Below are 20,266 nucleotides of genomic sequence, written 5' to 3'. Positions count from 1 at the left end.
CATCACAGACCGGCACTATCCCCCAGACCTAGTCTGCAAATAGATCTCCCGTGCCGTTGCTCCAAACACCACCAATCTTCCCACCATCCTCAAGAAATCGCTACAAAGGCATGCACCCCCTGTATTACCCAGTAACACCTTATACAAGAGCACATCCTTCTGCAGGTCTTTGATTGTCTGCCATCAATTCCTGAAATAAGAGACTTCTTACCAAACATCCTTCTCATGCCTCCCCAAAGTTGTGTTCCTTCACCCACCCACCCTCCACAACACCCTAGTCCGTCATTATGCCACTCCCAAACCCATCCCCTTGCCACTGGTATCACATCCCTGTGGAAGACTCAAGTGTAAGACCTGTTCAATCCAACCAACTAGCACTTCCTATCCCAGTTCTGTCACAGGCTTGTCCTGCTCCCATCAGAGGCCAGGCAACCTGTGAAAGCAGCAATGTCACATACCAGCTCTGCCATAATCACGCAGTATGACTACCAACCAGCTCTCTACAAGGATGAATGGCCACTGCCATACTGTGGCCAAGAACAAAGTTGACCACCCTGTGACATAATATGCAGCTGAACATAACATGTTTGATTCCAGTGAACATAACATGTTTGATTTCAGTGGTTGCTTCACAACTTGGGCCATCTAGATCCTCCTCCCCACCAGCAGCTTCTCTGAACTGCAGGGGAGAGGAGTTATCCTTACAACACATTATCCATTCCTCAAATCATCCTGGCCCCAAGCTAAGGTAACCTATTGTGCCCACACCTTCAACCAACAGTTTCCGCCCCATGCATTCTATCACCTCCTTCAAAATCATGTCCCCCGCCTTCATTGTGTTCTGCTCTCTGCCAGTGCCACCATTCTTTACTCCTCTTTACTACTCTCCTTTTCCACTCCCCATTCCCCCCACCACCCACCCTTTCATTCCTGACAGCCTCCTGAAGCCACGACAGGCACCCTTGTCTGGCCACCATCTAGTCCCTGCTTATTCCATCAGGCAGTGTTGATGCCTCTCGCCCTTTATGTACCCTACTATCCCTTTGCCTTCACCTCTCCCTTCCCTACTATCCCTTCGCCTTCACATCTCCCTTCCCTAGTATCCCTCTGCCTTCACCTCTCCACTTCCAACGCTGCTTCCAATTGATACGACATCATTGCATTGTGGCCGCAATGTCTGGCCGCAATGTCTAGAGAGAGTGCTCATCTGTGCGTGAGTGTGCTTGCTCGTGTGAATGTGTGCATGTTTTCTTTCCATTCTTTTTCTTTTCTGAACAAGGCTTTGGTCGAAAGCTAAGTGTGTAACAGTCGTTTTCACTATGCCTGTCTGCAACTCAATGTGTCATCTTTATGATGAGTAGCAACCCATCCTTTTCCTAATATTGTTGATAACTTTTTTAAACATCTGCCGTCAGGCAGATATGTTCCCAATTGATACTTTGAAGTACAAACATTAAGACATAATTTGAAAAATATTAATGTTGTCTAAATAATTCATTAGTTTTAACTAGACAAATTAGATGTTATATTCAAATTCTGTATAACAGTTGTCACTTCATTCTACTTCTTACTGGGATTGTGTCATTTTATTAAGGAAGCAAGGGGGATTCTATTCTGACATATTTCTTATAACCAATAAATAATTATTCTTAGTTCTTCTTTTTTGTTGTAGACATGCAGTGAGTACCTGGAACTAGCGCAGTCACAGGGTCGTAAATGGCAACGTATGCTGCAGCATGAAAGGGAGCAGAGGCTCCGGCTGGAGGAAGTTGTAGAGCAGTTGGCACGACAGCACTCGCATCTAGAGCAGGCGGCCAAAGAACATCAAATTCCCAATCAAAATATGCCTAGTAAGTAAACATTTTGGTTTCTCTGTTATGAGTATTACACAACAGAAAATACCCAACACTTCTTAAAAAAATTTTTTTTTTTTAAATTTTACTGCTTTATTGATCCACTGGTGTGTTAATAAACTTAAGCTAAAATAAACAAAGTCATCTGTCCTAATATTCTCCATCCTTGCAAATTACTTTATGCTAACTTTGGGTTAGAGTCTGATTGCAAGCACAGGAATCCCTGATACACCACAGCTAAACAGCTTTCACATGAACCGTATTTTCAATTATTATAAGATGAAGATGATATAAGATGATGCTGTGATAGAGCTGTAAGGGTAAAAAGTCAAAATTGTCCATTCTACTTTTATGTTCCCTTCATTCATTTGCTGGATGTAGTTAAGCTTTGTGTTGTCGTGCTGTAGAAAAGTGTCCTCCTTCACCCTATATGATGGAATATGGCTCATCGACTGTGGAGTTTCTTCTGAATTTCCACACACACATCAAAGTAATTATGTTTCCTTGTCTTATGGTTAAAAAAGTGAAAAAAGTGCAGTCTCTGCTTGGTGTAGATTGTTTTTCCACTAAACATTTTAACATGGTGCACCCTATCAGTTGTCCCGTAGTTTTAGCCCAAACTGAAGAGACATGTCTCATTTTAACCTAAAGTTCTTGCCATATAGTTTTCTGTTCAATCAGTGCTCTTTAAAGATGTCTACAATGTTATCAGCACACATATACTACTTTACTGAATGCAGTTGATGTGTTACTCATAGTCATATATTACTCCCTTAAAACCACATGGTGAGCACTTACACATTGGTGCATATCCACATATTTCAGCTGTGTGCAGTGTACTAATTCACAGAGAACACCCAATAAAAAGACAATTGAAATTCAAATACCTCTCTCACCATTCATAGTTAGATTCTCTATGGATTCTATTAACCATTTAAGGCAAATGTGGAATGATTTCTTCTCTGTATTGTCCACGCTTTGCTTATACTCCATCTCTAATGATCTTGTCAGCAATAGAAATTAAACATTAAAGTTTCCTTCTTTCTTTGGATATCGAGGAAAAGTCGGCAACATTAAATTGGTTCAGGAATTTGCCAGAAAGCCAAGGAAAAGACAGATGTTTTGTAAGTCGATTCTGTACCTCACTGAACGCTGAGAGTTTAAAATCACTAATAGGCAGCAAAAATGGTGTCCAAATGGAATTGCCAAGAAGAACTATGGGGGTGCTCAGAAATTTGTGAATTTCACTTGCAGGGTCAGAACAACCTATTGCAGATTATTTAACAAGGAGAACATGAATCATGCTATTTTTTAAAGAATCCTATTCAAGCACTACACTTTTCTAAGCAGCTTGCAACAGGATCAATTTTATGAAGTATGGAAACTTTTCTGCAGAAAATGAAATTAGTCTGTATACAATACATATTGAAAGTTAGTGTAACTTGAAGTTTTCCCTGTGTAATGAGTGCCACATGCTGTTTCGGGATTGCAACTGGATGATCTCAATTCCCAGCTGAGAGATTTCAACTGCTTGGTTGTCAGCTGAAATATTATGATAAGAATCATCATTCACCTGCAATCTTGAGACCTCAGGTCCGCCGACGGAATGGCGTCCTAAGGGGCCCAGGTTCGATTCCCGGCTGGGTTGGGGATTTTCTCCGCTCAGGGACTGGATGTTGTGTTGTCTTCATCATCTATTCGTCCCCATCCAGCATGCAGGTCGCCCAATGTGGCATTGAATGTAATAAGACCTACACCAAAGTGGTCGGAGCTGCCCTGTAAGAGGCCTCCCGGCCAGTGACGCCAAACGCTCGTTTCATTTCCATTCAATTAGTCCCACTTGTTGGCCAGAAGAATATGAAAAAATATTTGCTGCATTTAGTGTTCTTTGATAATAATTTAAGTCAATTGTAAATAAATTTAATGGCATGTAGTGTGACAGTTGTGGAACACATGTTAAAGGACACCATGACTGTGGAGAGCAGGGCTTAGGGGAATAGGCTGAATCAGTTGGGAGAGATTCATTTGGTGCCAAAGCTAATCCAGTAAATGAAATGTCATTGTTACATGACGAAATAAATCTCAGGTGAACAGCCTGGTATGAGTGTGCATAGGACACAATATTTCGGCAATCGACCATGTTGCCATCATCAGGTGCGCTGATGTACTGACCGGCGGTGGGCCGGCGCCGTGTATACATAGGACAATCCCCCTCCTGCTCCTCCCTCAGACGCTTCCTATGAGTTGGTGTGGTCCACGCCCCGCGCGCGGTTCAGGTACAGCTTCCGTTCTCCCGCCGTCTGGGCGCTGCATCCTAGGTCTTCTCGTTCAGGATGGTCTGTTGGCACCGCTCTCATTATTCTTCCCTCCTCCCCCGAAATCGGTACACTCTGGGAAATATCCTTTTTCTTCTTAATCTGGATGATCGCGGGTTCCCACACCTTGCTAAGGATGTAACCGCTGTCACGATTTTGTTGTGGCTCCCGTACTCTGATCTTTATGGCTTCTTTGATGACACAGTCCCAGTATTTGGAAGTCTGTATCAGGACTTTGGTTTGGTCATAATCCATGCTGTGGAGTTCCGACAGGCAATGCTCAGCGATGCTGACTTACTGGGCTGTTGCAGTCTAGTGTGCCATTGATGTTCTTGGCATCGGCCCTCAATGGTATGAATGGTATGCCCTGTGTATACACTTCCCAATTGGCAAGGTATCTGATAAAACCCTGATTTACGTTGACCAAGGTTGTCCTTGACACTACAGAGAAGGCTCTTGGTTTTGCTAGGAGGATGGAAGATGGTTTTCACTAGGTGTTTACGTAAAATGCGACCAAGGGCTGCTGTTCCTCCTACACTTTATGGACTGGCAAAGTTGCACAAGGAATCGATTCCGTTACGTCCCATTTTCAGCAATATTGGTGCCCCAACGTACCTTCTCGCCAAGCACCTCAAACAACTGCGTAGCCCTTACGTTGGGAGATGTACATACCATATCTGTAACTCCGTGGATTTCCTGAGACGATCAGCAACCTTACGCTTAAGGATTCTGACATACTGGTGAGCTTCGACGTGGTATCTCTGTTCACTAAAGTTCTGTTACAAGAATCCTTGGAACTCATCAGCTAGAAATTTGACGAAGAGACCATCAACCTTTTCAGGCATGTTCTGACATAAACTTACTTCTTATTTGACAGTGAATACTACGAGCAGAGAGAAGGAGTAGCCATGGGGAGTCCACTCTCACCCGTCGTCGCAAATATGTACATGGAACATTTCAAGGAGGAAGCTTTTGAATCGGCACATCTAAAACCCACCTGTTTCTTCATATATGTGGATGATACCTTTGTTATCTGGCCACATGGAAGAGATAAACTGGCAGACTTCCTCACACATCTCAACTCCAGACACAAGAATATTAAGTTCACAATGGAGATTGAAACGGATGCGATGCTCCCTTTCCTAGATTTTTCGATTAGAAGACGAGCTGACGGCACTTTGGGCCACAGCGTGTATAGGAAGAAGATGCACACCGATTTTTACCTACATGCGGATAGCTGCCACCACCCGGCACAAAAGAATGGCGTGCTGAAAACTCTTGTACACAGAGCTCACACCATCTCTGACAAGGACAGCCTCCAACGAGAATTCAACCATCTGAAGACCGTGTTTCGGAGGAACGGTTACAAGGAAGGGCAAATTCGGAAGGCTCTACATCCCACACCTGCAGCACCAGCGGAAACTGCGGATGAACCTCAGGAGGTGGCGGCCTTGGCTGTTATTCCGTTTTGTGGGGCCTTATACGGAAAAATTGGACGCATTTTACATAAACATCAAGTGAAAACCATCCTCCGTCCTCCTAGCAAAACCAAGAGCCTTCTTGGTAGTGTCAAGGACAACCTTGGTCTGCGTAAACCAAGGTTTTATCAGATTCCTTGTCAACGCGGTAGTGTATACATACGGCAGACCATTCGTACCATTGAGGACCGATGCCGAGAACATCAACGGCACACTAGACTGCAACAGCCCAGTAAGTCAGCAATCGCTGAGCATTGCCTGTTGAAACTCCACAGCATGGATTATGACCAAACCAAAGTCCTGATACAGACTTCCAAATACTGGGACTGTGTCATCAAAGAAGCCATAGAGATCAGAGTACGGGAGCCACAACTAAATCGTGACAGCGGTAACATCCTTAGCAAGGCGTGGGAACCCGCAATCACCTGGATTAACAAGAAAAAGGATATTTCCCAGAGTGTACCGACTTCGGGGGAGGAGGGAAGAATAATGAGAGCAGTGACGGCAGACCCTCCTGAACGAGAAGACCTAGGACGCAGCGCCCAGACGGCGGGAGAACGGAAGCTGTACCTGGACCGCGCACGGGGCGTGGACTTCACCGACTCATAGGAAGCGTCTGAGGGAGGAGTGGGAGGGGGATTGTCCTATGTATACGTGGCGCTGGCCCACCGCCGGTCAGTACATCAGCGCATCTGATGATGGTAACGTGGTCGATTGCTGAAATATTGTGTCCTATGCACACTCGTACCAGGCTGTTCACCCGAGATTTATTTTGTCATAAAATACACCTGGAGAAATTGAAGAATCACATCATTGTTACATGATTGGATACTAAACTATCTTTCTGGGTTAAGATGGAGGAAATGACACTTTTCTGTCATGCTATGATAATATTCTTTCCCGCTCTACCTGCTGCTGCAGACTGGGCAGCTGCTTCTTGCTGCTCCTGTGTTGAGGCTGATGTAGTGTTGAGAACTGACACATCACATTATTCTTTCATTGTAGAATAAGCTTAGAGACTGAGGGCCATTGCTGTGGTCTTCTGCTCTAATTATAAATGTGTTTATGGCCATAAACAATGTCAGCAGTTAACTGTAACAGTTACAGCATACACAGACTGGATGTCTTTATTATACCAAAATCTTTAAGCAAAATGAGGCTCTGACATGGACTGACAAGACCTTCGCAATGCCGTTGAGTTCAGATACCATCAGTCATTGATAACTGAGTATGACATTTTAAATTTTTGTTACAATCCCATGCAGGTGTTAGTGTGTCAACAACTCACTTCTTAACTGTCAAAAATGAAGTGGACAAATCCTTCAGTGATGAATCGATTAACACCTGGTGTGTGTTTGTTGGGGTTAAACCTTTCGTGATTAAGTAATTTAATACAGCTAATATCCAGTTTTATTCTCTGTAATTGTTTGCACAATCTTCACAAACAAACAACTAAACATTCATCTCTGAAACTTCACAATATTTCACACACAGTCATACTTTCTGAAGATTATGTTATGTGGGCTGCATTACTGTGTTAGTGTGACAACCAATAGAATGCCCCTCATACAAGATACTGCTGTACAATGTATTCCCCCCTCCTCCTCCTCCCACTACAGTCTTTTTGTTAAATACTGCTAAAGGTCTTCACTCCCTATTCCTTTATGAAATTACACTGTATGATGATGGTTCATTGCATCCTTCAAATATTGCACAAAATATTGTGTGAGAACAAGGATCTCCAGAGTGAAACTGCAATAAAACAAAAGCAGAAAAGAGTTGTACTGACCAAGTGGTAGGCGATATGGACAAAAACATGTGTCCCTTCCAAGACACATACAAGTGATCCTTCCGTATGGAGCAAGATGGTGAAGGGGATTATAACCCATATTGAAGGAAATACAAGGGATTACAGTGATGCATCAGACCTGCGATGTGTGTTACATGGAATTATTGTAAGAAACATTAGTCTTCAGGTTTCAAGAACTCTTGTAACAATGGCCTTACCAAGGTACTGTTTGACAATAAAACTATTAAAACTGAACATTATTGAATACTTCTGTGATGATGCTCAAATATCATTATTCTCATTTCATAAACAGGCAAATTCACATGTGGTTATTGATTTCTTAAGATAGTTATGAATCTAATTAATTGATGATAGAATTATGTTATCAACAAAGATTTTGCTACAGCCAGTTTCCACACACAGTTTCATTTGGCGTCTTGAGCAGTGTGTTAGTACAGGTGCTTTATAATAATGTAACACAATTACAAATGTGTAAAAAATTGACTTCTTCTGTCCGATATTTTTGTCATCTTAGATATTTTGTTCACATACGTTCACTCTAACTGGCAGTTGTACAACCTGGCTGAAATGGTTTCAGTTACAGAAAACGTGTATCTCAAAAAAAAAGCCATAATGAGAAACAGTATGTGGAGGATGACATGGGATGTAGTGTTGTATCCATTATAGTAAGATATTAGGAACAAAAGAAAGGAGTTAATGCATTAGTTTTTTTATTTGTTTTTCTTGCTGTGTCAGAAAATATGGAAAACAGATTAATAATTCCATGTAATGGCATCAGAAGTGAGTGAGAAGGAAATAGTTTGATTGAATAAGAAGAAGAAACATCGAAATAAAGGCACAAAATAAAAATTGGTGCCAAAATTCATCTGTAGATGAGAGAGCAGCAGATGGAAAAAAATAAGCAAATAAAGCACCAGTAGTCAGTCTCTCTCTCTCTCTCTCTCTCTCTCTCTCTCTCTCTCTCTCTCTCTCTGTGTGTGTGTGTGTGTGTGTGTGTGTGTGTGTGTGTGTGTGTGTGTGTGAGAGAGAGAGAGAGAGAGAGAGAGAGAGAGAGAGAGAGGGGGGGGGGGGAAGAGAAGAGTTGTAATTCACTGCTTGAAAGTAATCTTAATTTGTTCTGTAAGTTTGTATAGTTTTTGGTACAACACATATCAATTTCAACAACAGAATATCTGTGATTTGTGGTTTTGCTGTAGCATTATCATCATTTCACAGATCCTACACATTCATCGCCATCAGATGATGATGATGAGAATGAGTTTTATGATGCCCAAGAAGAAAACCATGCGGACGGTGAATCTAATTTCATTCTTAAGATTCCTCTTGGCCATCGTAGAACGTCATCAGGACTTAGTATAGGATCTCAGGTATGCTTTTCAAATGTCTCTAAAGCAAACAGGAGGAGGAGATAAATTATTAGTGTGTGAAGAAGGTGGAGGAAAACCACACGTGTTTCTATTGCTTCATTCATTCTTAATTGTTTCACAGGATGAATATATCTTATAAATAAATTAACAGTATTGTTTTTAATTCATTTCTGTATTTAGTGATGAATGTGCAATATGCAACATATATTCTGACTACAGTGTGACAGTTACACTTTGTTCCCCACAGTCTTTTGGACGGTCGTATTTCAACACTTCTCTGGAGGTTTGAGAGAGGGAGCTAGAGATACTACTTTATGACAAATATATCTTAATTGGAACAGAGGAAAATATATTAGGACATACTGAACACACAGCCACTTAGGTGAATACATTTGTTCATGTGATAGATCTACTTTCAAAATAACACTTTTATAAGTTTTGCATCTCAGTGTTCAAAGCAGCAGTGGCCTCGTTTCTATTATTAATAGCTTACATTTCATCAAAAAATTTCACATTATGGCAAGATCCATTGTGATGGAAAACAAGGCCTAAAGCAGAGTGCTGGCTCTAATGATTAAATGTAAGAGTAACCTGTTAAGAGTGTGTGTGTGTGTGTGTGTGTGTGTGTGTGTGTGTGTGTGTGTGTGTTTATTGTCATGCAATGTAATAGATATTTGATGTTGGAAGTGTCATTGTCATGGAATGAGATAGCAGTAACATGCTTCTTCCAAGTGAAGAATGCGATTGTTATTTGTGCAAGAACATATTGAAATCAGTAAGAAATTTACTAAAATCCAGAATGGAATGTAACAATATTATAGAAGGGAAAGGTGCCACCCACCATATAGCGGAGACGCTGAGTCGCAGATAGGCACAACAAAAAGATTGTCACAAATAAAGCTTTCGGTCGATAAGGCCTTCGTCATATGACTGCAGTCTCAGGTAACTGTAGCCACATTGTGAGAAGTAGCACCATTGCATGATGGGAGTGGGGGTAAGGAGGAGGGTGGGACAGGGAGGGGAGGGATATTAGGGTAGGTGTGACAGACAGTGCAGTGCTGTTAGGGAGTGTGCAGGGACTAGGTGGAGAGAGGATAAGGCAGCTATGTGCAGTTGGGAGGTGAGACGGAGGGCTGGGGGGAGATGGGTAGGGGGGGGGGGGGGGTGGAAAACAAGAGAAGTAAAAAGACTGGGTGCAATGGTGGAATGAGGGCTGTATACTGCAGGAATGGGAACAGAGAGGCTGGATGGATGAGGGCAATGATTAACGAAGGTTGAGGCCAGGAGGGTTACGGGAACGTAGAATATATTGCAGGGACCAACACCTTCAACCTATTACCCGGAACCTACCATCTTATATAAAAGATACCAACCATTTCCTCCACCACCTCTCCACAGTTTCTGTCCCTTTACCTAACAGTGCCCTGCTCGTCACTATTGTTGCCACCTCCCTTTACACTGACATCTCTAATGCCCAAAACCTTACCACTGTTGAACACTACCTTTTCCAATGCCCGATGGATTCCAACCTGACAACCTCCTTCCTAGTCACCATGATTAACTATATCCTCACCCACAATTACTTCTCCATTGAAGGCATTACCTACAAACAAATCCGAGGCACCTGTGCCCAGATGAAAAGAGACTAAAGTTTTGTGTAAATAATATGTAATTATGCTTTATATGTAATATAAATTATACATAATTATACATAACTGGCATTGGCACTCATACACTGATCCCAGCACAGGATGAGGAAATGGATGCGTCAGTGTAGAAACACCTGGGTTAGTCATGGATCTCATTTTCAAAGTTTCCTGTTCTTCCTCCTTACATTTGAACAGTTGACCATTTGGTGATTTTAATGTAATCATTGGAACACACAGATTTCTGTGGTGTATTGTATGGTCACTTAGTTCATGTGCTAATAATGTGTCTTTATGTTCCAAATGGATCTGCAACAGCACTCCATGATGTGTGCTTCAGGCTCACCTAATAATGAACCTCTACACAAATACTTTCATAGATAGAACAAATTTCTGGCAGTCCTTGTCTGTTTCAGGTAGCTGCATTTCCTAGGGATTTCCCTGTAGATTACCACCCTCTAGGAGCTATGCAGGGAATGACCATGATGTGCGTATATGTCACTGCAAAACAAAAGTTTATCCATTCCTGTGAAGTCATAAATAGCCTCATTTCTATTGTTTGTGTACATACTTGGGCATTCAAATCTTCTGTAATAATTAAGTTTCCATGGTTCATATTTTCTTTCAAAATTTTAAAAGTCCTCTCTTCCTTGTTTTGAACATTCTATTTGGGCAACTTGACTGTTGATCACACAACTTACATCATTTTACAGTTATGTCCCTCACAAACAGTACCTCACTTAAAATGTCTTCTTTATGAAATGTTAAAACCATTCTGTTCATTTTACTCCATTTGATTCCAGACCACCAAAATCTTTAATCAAGACAGAAGGTACCTCATTCTAGATTTCTTCCACTTTTTGGCATGTTGAAAATTTTCACTTTCCATAAGGACATTAAAAGGCCTATTCTGCAAAAGCATCTTGTTTTGGTTAGCAGGACAGATCATAAATAGGTTGCACTTGAGTATGCATATGATCAAATAATGCTGGCTGAATCATAAAAAAGGACTACAATTCAGGATCATAAAAGTGAGTATGGAATGTGGATAAAGGTACGAAAGACCAAAGTTATGAAAACAGTTCATTATGAATATTCTGCAAAATATTGTTGGAAATAAAAAAATTTGAACAAGTACACTTTTTTAGGTATTTAAGAAGTTTGGTAATAGAAAATGGAAACTGTGTGGATGAAATGAAAGCATTGGGTAAAAGAGCTTTTGAAAAGGTTAAATGTTTATTCAGGGTATATACAACCCGGGACAACCAGGAAATCAGGGAAAAACCCAGGAATTTTTTCATCTGGGAGAAAACCGGGAATTTTTCAGAATTCTGGGAATTTTTCATTGTTTTAGTTTGCAGTTAAATTTTTGTAATTTTGACTGGTAAGAATTGATTCTCTAGCAAAAAATGTTCCTCTACCCTGCTACTGGAGAATGATACTGCAGCAGTAAAATATAAACTTCAGTGGCAAAGGAAATGCGTCATTTACGAAAACAATGCACCGTGCATGCACAAGCGTCTGCAAACAACAAAAATATGTCAAAGACCATAGGGTGAGGACTATGTAATACTTCGTAACAGTAAACTGCTTGCTATGAGTAGAGCTCCTATAGGAGCCTCAGCTATGAGCATGACATCACAACTGTTCACATTTCGTTCGTTTGACCAGTTGCCAGCAGTCTCTTGCGCATGCACGGTTGACTCGCATATGAGCAGTTCCTTCTCCCACTTCCTGCTACGTGAAGTGTGGCTGTTAGCTGTATCAGCAGTAGCAGCAAGCAGTGAGATGCAAACGAGAAAAATTTTTCTCACATGCCGTAGCTGCCAGATTTGCGCATGCACAGAGTTGTCTGAGTTGTAGTGGGGAGGAGGTTAGTCTCCACGTGACACGTATTTGCGTTAAGTGATTTCTCTGTTTCCTCTTCATTTACAGCTGCCACGTCAAATGAAAACAAAACAGATTTCTGTGGCTGGGAGCTATCAAGCAAATTAAAATACACTTACATAATTACAGATCGCAAAATATATTATTAGTTTCAGTTTTGTGATTTTATTTTATTTCTGAGTTATTAGTAGTCAAGCATTAATTGCCTTGCAGAACAATGAAGCTATTTTTGCAAGTTTGCTAAAGAAATTTGTAGTTCCAATTGTTCGCTGCATTTCAAGTGCACATTATAATCTTCAGCCATGTATGGCAGCCGCAATAAAGAACCAAAAGTGAGATCATAGAGTACTGGTACTCCAAGAAAATTTACATCCCAAAAACCACAATGAAAAGCTTAATATCAGATGGGACCTACTACATTGTGAATTTGGAAAAAACTAATGTGCACTTCAAGCTGAACTAATCATTTTAGTAAGGTTTACGAAGTTCCGATGCTCTTGGAGTATCCTCTGATGTCCTGCTTCTTTTATGGTGTAATGTAAGCTCTCTTAGTGCTTTATACATACGAACATGCAGGCTTCCTACACCACTGCAGCTGTGCACGCACAATAATGCCAGTTTCCTTGCGCTCACTGGCAACTGCCAAATCGAACCTATTTCTGACAGTCTCTGGATAGTATTGCGAACAGTGGTTTGAAAGTGTTACTTTCAAAATAAATTTCTTTTTACACAAGATGAATTATGTTACATGTGAGAAAGTGGGATGAATTTCTAAATCACAGAGCATTTGAAACTGAACACTTTTGAAGACCAACCACTTACAAGAGTTTCGAGCCCAGAAGACCAGACATTTATGTCATAATTTTAAATTTACTGGCACATTGGTGTGATGTATCTTAAAGTATAACACATGCAAAAAGAAGATCAATACTACATGTGAAAGCTTAGCATCTTTTGTAGCATGTTAATCTTAGAGACCGATATTATATGTGAAAGTTTAGCTTATCTTGTAGCTGTACTATGTATATTAGTGTAAACCATTAACTTTTCCTCTTTGTGTGTTCGTGCTACATAAGAGTGATCTTGCTATTGGCTGACTATAACACATGTCCTATGCTCTGAATATCTGTAGTCATCGGCTGGCGAGATCACATGGCATGAGATACAACTGGCTTACAAAAGGACATCACAATCTTGATTTCAACGCTCTGGAAACTAATGTGCTGTGTTTGTTGCAATTCGAATTCATACTTTCATAATGTATCTATGAGACATGCGAAATACTCTCAGACTTCAAGAAGAATATAATAATTCCAATCCCAAAGAAAGCAGGTGCTGACAGATGTGAAAATTACCGAACAATCAGTTTAATAAGTCACGGATGCAAAATACTTACGCGAATTCTTTACAGACGAATTGAAAAACTGGTAGAAGCCGACCTCGCGGAAGATCAGTTTGGATTTTGTAGAAATATAGGAACACGCGAGGCAATGCTGACCCTACGACTTATCTTAGAAAATAGATTAAGGAAAGGCAAACCTACGTTTCTAGCATTTGTAGACTTAGAGAAAGCTTTTGACAATGTTGACTGGAATATTCTCTTTCAAATTCTGAAGGTGGCAGGGGTAAAATACAGGGAGCGAAAGGCTATTTACAATTCGTACAGAAACCAGATGGCAGATACAAGAGTCGAGGGACATGAAATGGAAGCAGTCGTTGGGATGGGAGTGAGACAGGGTTGTAGCCTGTCCCCGATGTTATTCAATCTGTATATTGAGCAATCATTGAAGGAAACAAAAGAAAAATTTGGAGTAGGTATTAAAATCCATGGAGAAAAAATAAAAACTTTGAGGTTTGCTGATGACATTGTAATTCTGTCAGAGACAGCAAAGGACTTAGAAGAGCAGTTGAACGGAATGTATAGTGTCTTGAAAGGAGGATATAAGATGAACATCAACAAAAGCAAAACGAGGATAATGGAATGTAATCGAATTAAGTCGGGTGATGCTGAGGGAATTAGATTAGGAGATGAGACACTTAAAGTAGTAAAGGAGCTTTGCTATTTGGGCAGCAAAATAACTGATGATGGTCGAAGTAGAGATGGTATAAAATGTAGACTGGCAATGGCAAGGAAAGCATTTCTGAAGAAGAGAAATTTGTTAACATCGAGTATAGATTTAAGTCTCAGGAATCGTTTCTGAAAGTATTTGTATGGAGTGTAGCCATGTACGGAAGTGAAACATGGATGATAACTAGTTTGGACAAGAAGAGAATAGAAGCTTTTGAAATGTGGTGCTACAGAAGAATGCTGAAGATCAGATGGGTAGATCATATAACTAATGAGGAGGTATTATTGAATAGTGTTGGGGAGAAGAGAAGTTTGTGGCACAACTTGACTAGAAGAAGGGATTGGTTGGTAAGACATGTTCTGAGGCATCAAGGGATCACCAATTTAGTATTGGAGGGCAGCGTGGAGGGTAAAAATCGTAGGGGGAGACCAAGAGATAAATACACTAAGCAGATTCAGAAGGACATAGGTTGCATTTGGTACTGGGAGATGAAGAAGCTTGCACAGGATAGAGTAGCATGGAGAGCTGCATCAAACCAGTCTGAGCACTGAAAACAACAACAACAACAACAACAACAACTACTACTACTACTACTACTACTACTACTACTACTACTACTACTACTACTACTACTTTCATAATACAAAAATATGCAGCATGTATGTTGCTGCACATTAAAGGCCTTTCTAAAACTTCTCTCATTTTTTGTCATTAAAAGTCTTTCCAAAACTTCTCTCCCCTGTCCTTTTTTTCGGGGAAGTTCTACGCCATTGTATAAAATGTTAACTATTCAAGGGTTTGATAAGTTTTACAGTACCGAGGAAAAAATCTACGAAAAACCTACTGTCACTTAGCTCGGAAAAAGTGTATTTTGCCCGGGAAAAAGCGTATTTTTTAAACGGGATATCTGGGATTTTTTTTCCTTATCCCCGAATACACCCTGTTATTGATTACTAAAAAGATTTCAATATAATTAAGAAAGAGATTTTGCAGTTGTGTTGTGTGGAATCTAGTATTGTATGGCAGCAAATCTCAGACAGTTGAAGCGGAACACGAAAATCTTGGATAATTTTGAAGTGCTAAATCAGAGAAAAATTTTAGAACGACATTGACCGACAGAATGATGAATCAAGTGTTTTAAAGTACAATGGCAGAAAGGCTAAGAATGAGAAAAACAAGTTTGCTGAGACACATACTGTAAACAAACTGCCGTCAGCAAAGATCCACTTAAGAAAAGGTTTCAGGGAGGAGACGGAGAGGAAGGAAATGACTTGTAATGCTGGATGACAGTAAAATATAAACTTCAATGATCGGAAATGTCACAATTAATAAAATATTCCATTCTATTATTCCATGGTCGGATGTATCTCACATTAAGATCCAACATTTTGTCCCCATCTGCAGAGGAGATTGTAGCTTCGTTGCGTGTCCCATTTGCACCCTGGCTCACTACTGACTGCAGCAAAATGCCTTTTATGCATGTGATGTCAAATGCTTTGGATTCCTGGATGCAATTGACTGTTGTCAGTTGCCACAGTCCGCTGTTTGTATCACCCCATTGTGGAAGACTGGTACACATCATCTTCAGCACTGGGACCTAGATGTCATGCAATTTCATGTCCTCCTCCTTCCTACTGAAATTACTGAAGTGTTTAACAATCTCAGTGGCCTCTCTGTACAGCTTTTCATGTATCTGCTGTGGCTGCCAGTACTTGAGTCCTTTTAAAATGAGTGATGGTCTCATGGATGCAAAGCATATAAAGTATGTACTTCAACGTCTCATCTGGCAATCTCTCCTCTCCTTTTCTACAGAAGTTTCATAAATAACATGATCCTCTGAGACCTACAGTGAGTGCTGTTGGTTCGCCCACCTACTCGGACTGCCGAGTTCTTGACAACATTATCCGATGAGACTCTTATATCAAGAATGTGGCACGTTTTATTGGTAAATTAAATGGCATAGTGGTCCAGCAGAAGGACGTTTTAGTTAGTTTTGATATGTTATAATTCCACTCAATGAAGTGTTGCAACAGGTGAAATTGGTATTTTCTCCCAATATTACGCAACTGTTTAAATATTGCCTCGCAACAAAATATTTCAAATGGAACAATTAGTTTTATGAATAGACAGTTGATGTGGCTATAGGGAGCCCCTAAAGTCCAGTTATAGTGAATTTCTGTATAGAAAAATGTGAGGAGTGGGCATTGGAAACTGCCAACACACAACCAAATATTTAATTCTGCTACGGAGATGATAAGTCTGTTTTGTGGAGACAAGGCAGAAAGGAACTAGGTCATTTCCATAAACATCTTACATCTTAGTAGGATTAATCTGCAGATTCAGTTTACCATGGTGGAGACGACAGATGGAAGATTAAATTTTCTTGATGTGCTAGTTTTTAAGAATGAAAATGTTAGCTTAGGCTACACAGTTCACGGGGGAGGGGGGGGGGGGCGGCAGAAACACACACACACACACACACACACACACACACACACGCCCTTACCTACGCTGGGATTTTTACAATGACGCACAACAAATATTGCAGAAGTAAAGCACATCACCAGTGTATTGCTCAAGAACGGTTATTTGTCCGCAGAGGTAAAAAGAGTGTTACCACTGTTGCACAAAACCATAGTGATGCACAAGTGCCTGGTAAATGGAAAGTTTTTCTGCCTTTCATTAAGGATGTTACGGACACCATAGAAAAAAGTCTTGACAAAACAGAACATCATGGTGGTCTACAAATTCACCCACAAGGTAAAGGATCACATAAAATTAGCCAAGGATACTAGCAAGCCACTGAAAGAAACAGGAATTTATAGAATTCCCTGTAGTTGTGAGGAGGTGTACATGGATACTATGAAAAGGACAGTCAAAAGACGACTAGAAGAGCACAAAGGCAACTGTAGGTGGGGAGGGACTGACAGATCAGTTGTTGCAGAACATGGTTTGCAGACAGGAGACCTTCATATCTGTCTTTGATAGGACTCAAGTAATGACTGCCATGAGCACATACCATGAATGGCTATACAGAGAAGCCATAGATGTTGTTAAATACCCCAGGAATTTCAAAAGAGAGGAGGAGGGCATGATACTGATGAGATCTGGATTCCGGTGCTGAAGATAATATCTACTAATCTTCCACCAAGGGGTGAGATCAACAGCAGACAACAGCAACTGGTAACACCCAGATGCACTTGGGTATTCAAAGTATGTGACTACATGTCACTGCATGGGGGCATGTGTAAAATGAATTTTACTAAATGGAATTTTGCTGCAGTCAATACCAAACCAGGATGTGAATCAGACACTCAAAGAAACTATGATTCCACTTGAAAATGTCGTCTGCAGATGGGGATGAAATTTTGAGTTTTAATGTGAAATCCGTTTAATCACAGCATAACAGCCCAGAGTATTCTATTAATTCTGCAAATGTATGGCATTAACAGCAGAGCAAGGAAGAGACAAAGGGCAAAGGAAAGCTGAAAGTGTACAACTGATACCTGTTAGAAGATAGATACCAAAGAAGTAGGTTTCTACCTTGCTTCCCTGTAGCTTCTGTAGAGGATGGATTGTAAAACCTGTTTAAAATCTTCATAGCCAGGATAAAAGTAAGTTTCTCAAGAAATAATTGTAATGTATAAATGTTATTGCACAATTTTTCCCTCTATTATTTCCAGAAAATGACTATGACAATACTTAAAATTTTAACTAAGAACTTGTGCTCAATATATCAAGATTTTAACCCATGTGAAGCAACTAACTTCCATACTCTTATATACAAACTCCATTTTCTATTTAGTAGTAATGGTGGTTTTTCTTCAATCAGGGATATTGTTTGTCTTAAAAATTTTGAGGATATTATCTAAGTGTACCTTTCAGTTAAAGAGATGGAAGATTAGAATTTAATGATTTATATTGGTCAACAATGTAGGAAAAGGCAAAATTGCTACTTACCATAAAGAACACACACACACACACACACACACACACACAAGCACACCTCAAGCGCACATGGCTGCCAACTACAGTGTCTCGGACCGGAATGCAGCATCATGTGGGATGCAAGCAGCAATCTAGAGGGGGTGAGGAAGGTGAAGGGATGGTGTATGGGTGGGGAGGGGGGGGGGGGGGCAGAGAACAACACTGTCTGTTGGAGTGTGCAGGGACTAGAATGCCAACAGGTGCATTGTCAGGAGGCTGTGGGGACAGCTGGCTGGTAGTGATAAAAATATAAAAAGCTGTGCAATGATTGCAGCAGAGCTGGTCAATGACATGGCTGCTGTCACAGGTGGCCTGGCTCTTTATGAGGTAGGATAAACCTGTGGCAGGACTGGAATAGGAAGTGCTGGTTGGGGGGATTGGGCAGGTTTTGCACCTGGTTCTTCCACAGGCATATGATCCTTGTGCCAAGGGGTTGAGATTGGGAGTGGTATAGGGATGGACTAGGATGTTGTGGAGGTAGTCTGCATTTTGACAGCTGTCATCCCTTTCACACCAAAAAGTCCTTCCCATACAGTCTGGCCACCCGGGGCCACCATGGTTGCAGTGACAAAAACTTCCATGCTCAGTGTGCTGAGGGTCCTGCCATCCCCCAGACCTAGTCTGGATACACATCGCCCGTGCCATTTACCCTCACACCCCCAGTCCTCCCACCACCCCTAATAACCCGCTGCAAAGGAGTGTCCCCTTTATCACCCAGTACCAACACGGACTGGAACAACTGAACAACAACCTTTGCTAGAGCTTTGATTACCTAACCAGTTGCAAAATCTGCTCAATCCACCCACCCAGCACTTCCTATTCCAGTCCTGTCAGAGGTTTATCCTACCTCACCAGGGGCTGGTCAACCTGTGAAAGCAGCCATGCTCCACTGAAATCATCGCACAGCTTTTTATGTTGGTGTGACTACCAACTAGCTGTCCACCAGGATGAACAGTCCCTGCCAAACTGTGGCCAAGAGCAAAGTAGATAACCTTGTGGCACAACATGGGGCTGAACACAACTCACTTTATTTCAATGGATGCTTCACTACCCAAGCCATCTGGATCCTTCCCTCCACCATCAGCTTTTCTGAACTGCGCAGATGGGAGTTATCGTTATAACGTGTTCTCCACTCCTGTAATTATCCTGCCCTCAACCTATGGTAACATACTGTCCCACACCCTCCACCCAACAGTTTCCACCTCCTTTGTACCATCACCTCCTCCCCATTCTTATCTCCCACCCTGTTTATTTGCAGCCCTCTGTCAATGCATCTGCTCGTCTTTTCTCACTCCTCTCCATTTTTCTCTGTCATGTGAATCAAAAAATTTCATAATGTGTATGAAAAAACTTTGCAGTCTATAATAGCCTTTTAAGTTTCTATATATGCAACACCCTTGCACTTCCTATGGCTAAGTTCTTTGACCATAACCTACATGTTTCTGTATGAGTAACATATTTACATCCCCTACGTCTAAGTTCTTTCACCGCAGCCCACATGTTTGTATGTAAACATAGTGTTTTTCAGAAGTGCACATCATAATAGTGAAATAAGCAGCTAAACTTGGTAAAACTGAAATATGGACGTGAAAATGATAAAAAGTGTGTAAGTGGCAAAACTGTCACCACAGTGTAACTATAATAATGGTGCTTCATCTTTGTTTAAGTACAGAGATATTTTCGTGAAATGCTGCCTTGCCACTTACAATTGTCCCACTTGTATCTGTTTAGTCACCAGCAAATATTTTTTTGTATTTATACAGTAATCTCCAACAATATAAATATGTACATGAATGTATAAACACCTGAGGATGGGCGCAAGTCCGAAACCGGTCGTGTGACAAATAAATAACC

At 41.0% G+C, this 20,266-nt stretch overlaps 1 protein-coding gene across 2 annotated transcripts in view; it reads left to right on the top strand.

Annotated features, from left to right (window-relative positions):
* The window catches only part of LOC126100286 (oxysterol-binding protein 1), a 328,991-nt gene that overhangs the window by 142,333 nt on the left and 166,392 nt on the right, over positions 1-20,266 (top strand). For both annotated transcript variants that reach the window (XM_049910887.1, XM_049910886.1), the window contains 2 exons: positions 1,673-1,850; positions 8,672-8,823. In XM_049910887.1, coding sequence (XP_049766844.1) covers positions 1,673-1,850; positions 8,672-8,823 — 330 coding nt within the window. The remainder of the gene's footprint in view (positions 1-1,672; positions 1,851-8,671; positions 8,824-20,266) is intronic.

This window comes from Schistocerca cancellata, chromosome 9 (assembly GCF_023864275.1).
Source record: "Schistocerca cancellata isolate TAMUIC-IGC-003103 chromosome 9, iqSchCanc2.1, whole genome shotgun sequence".
NCBI classification, from domain to species: Eukaryota; Metazoa; Arthropoda; class Insecta; order Orthoptera; family Acrididae; genus Schistocerca; species Schistocerca cancellata.
This window is presented reverse-complemented; position numbering and strand designations above follow the sequence as displayed.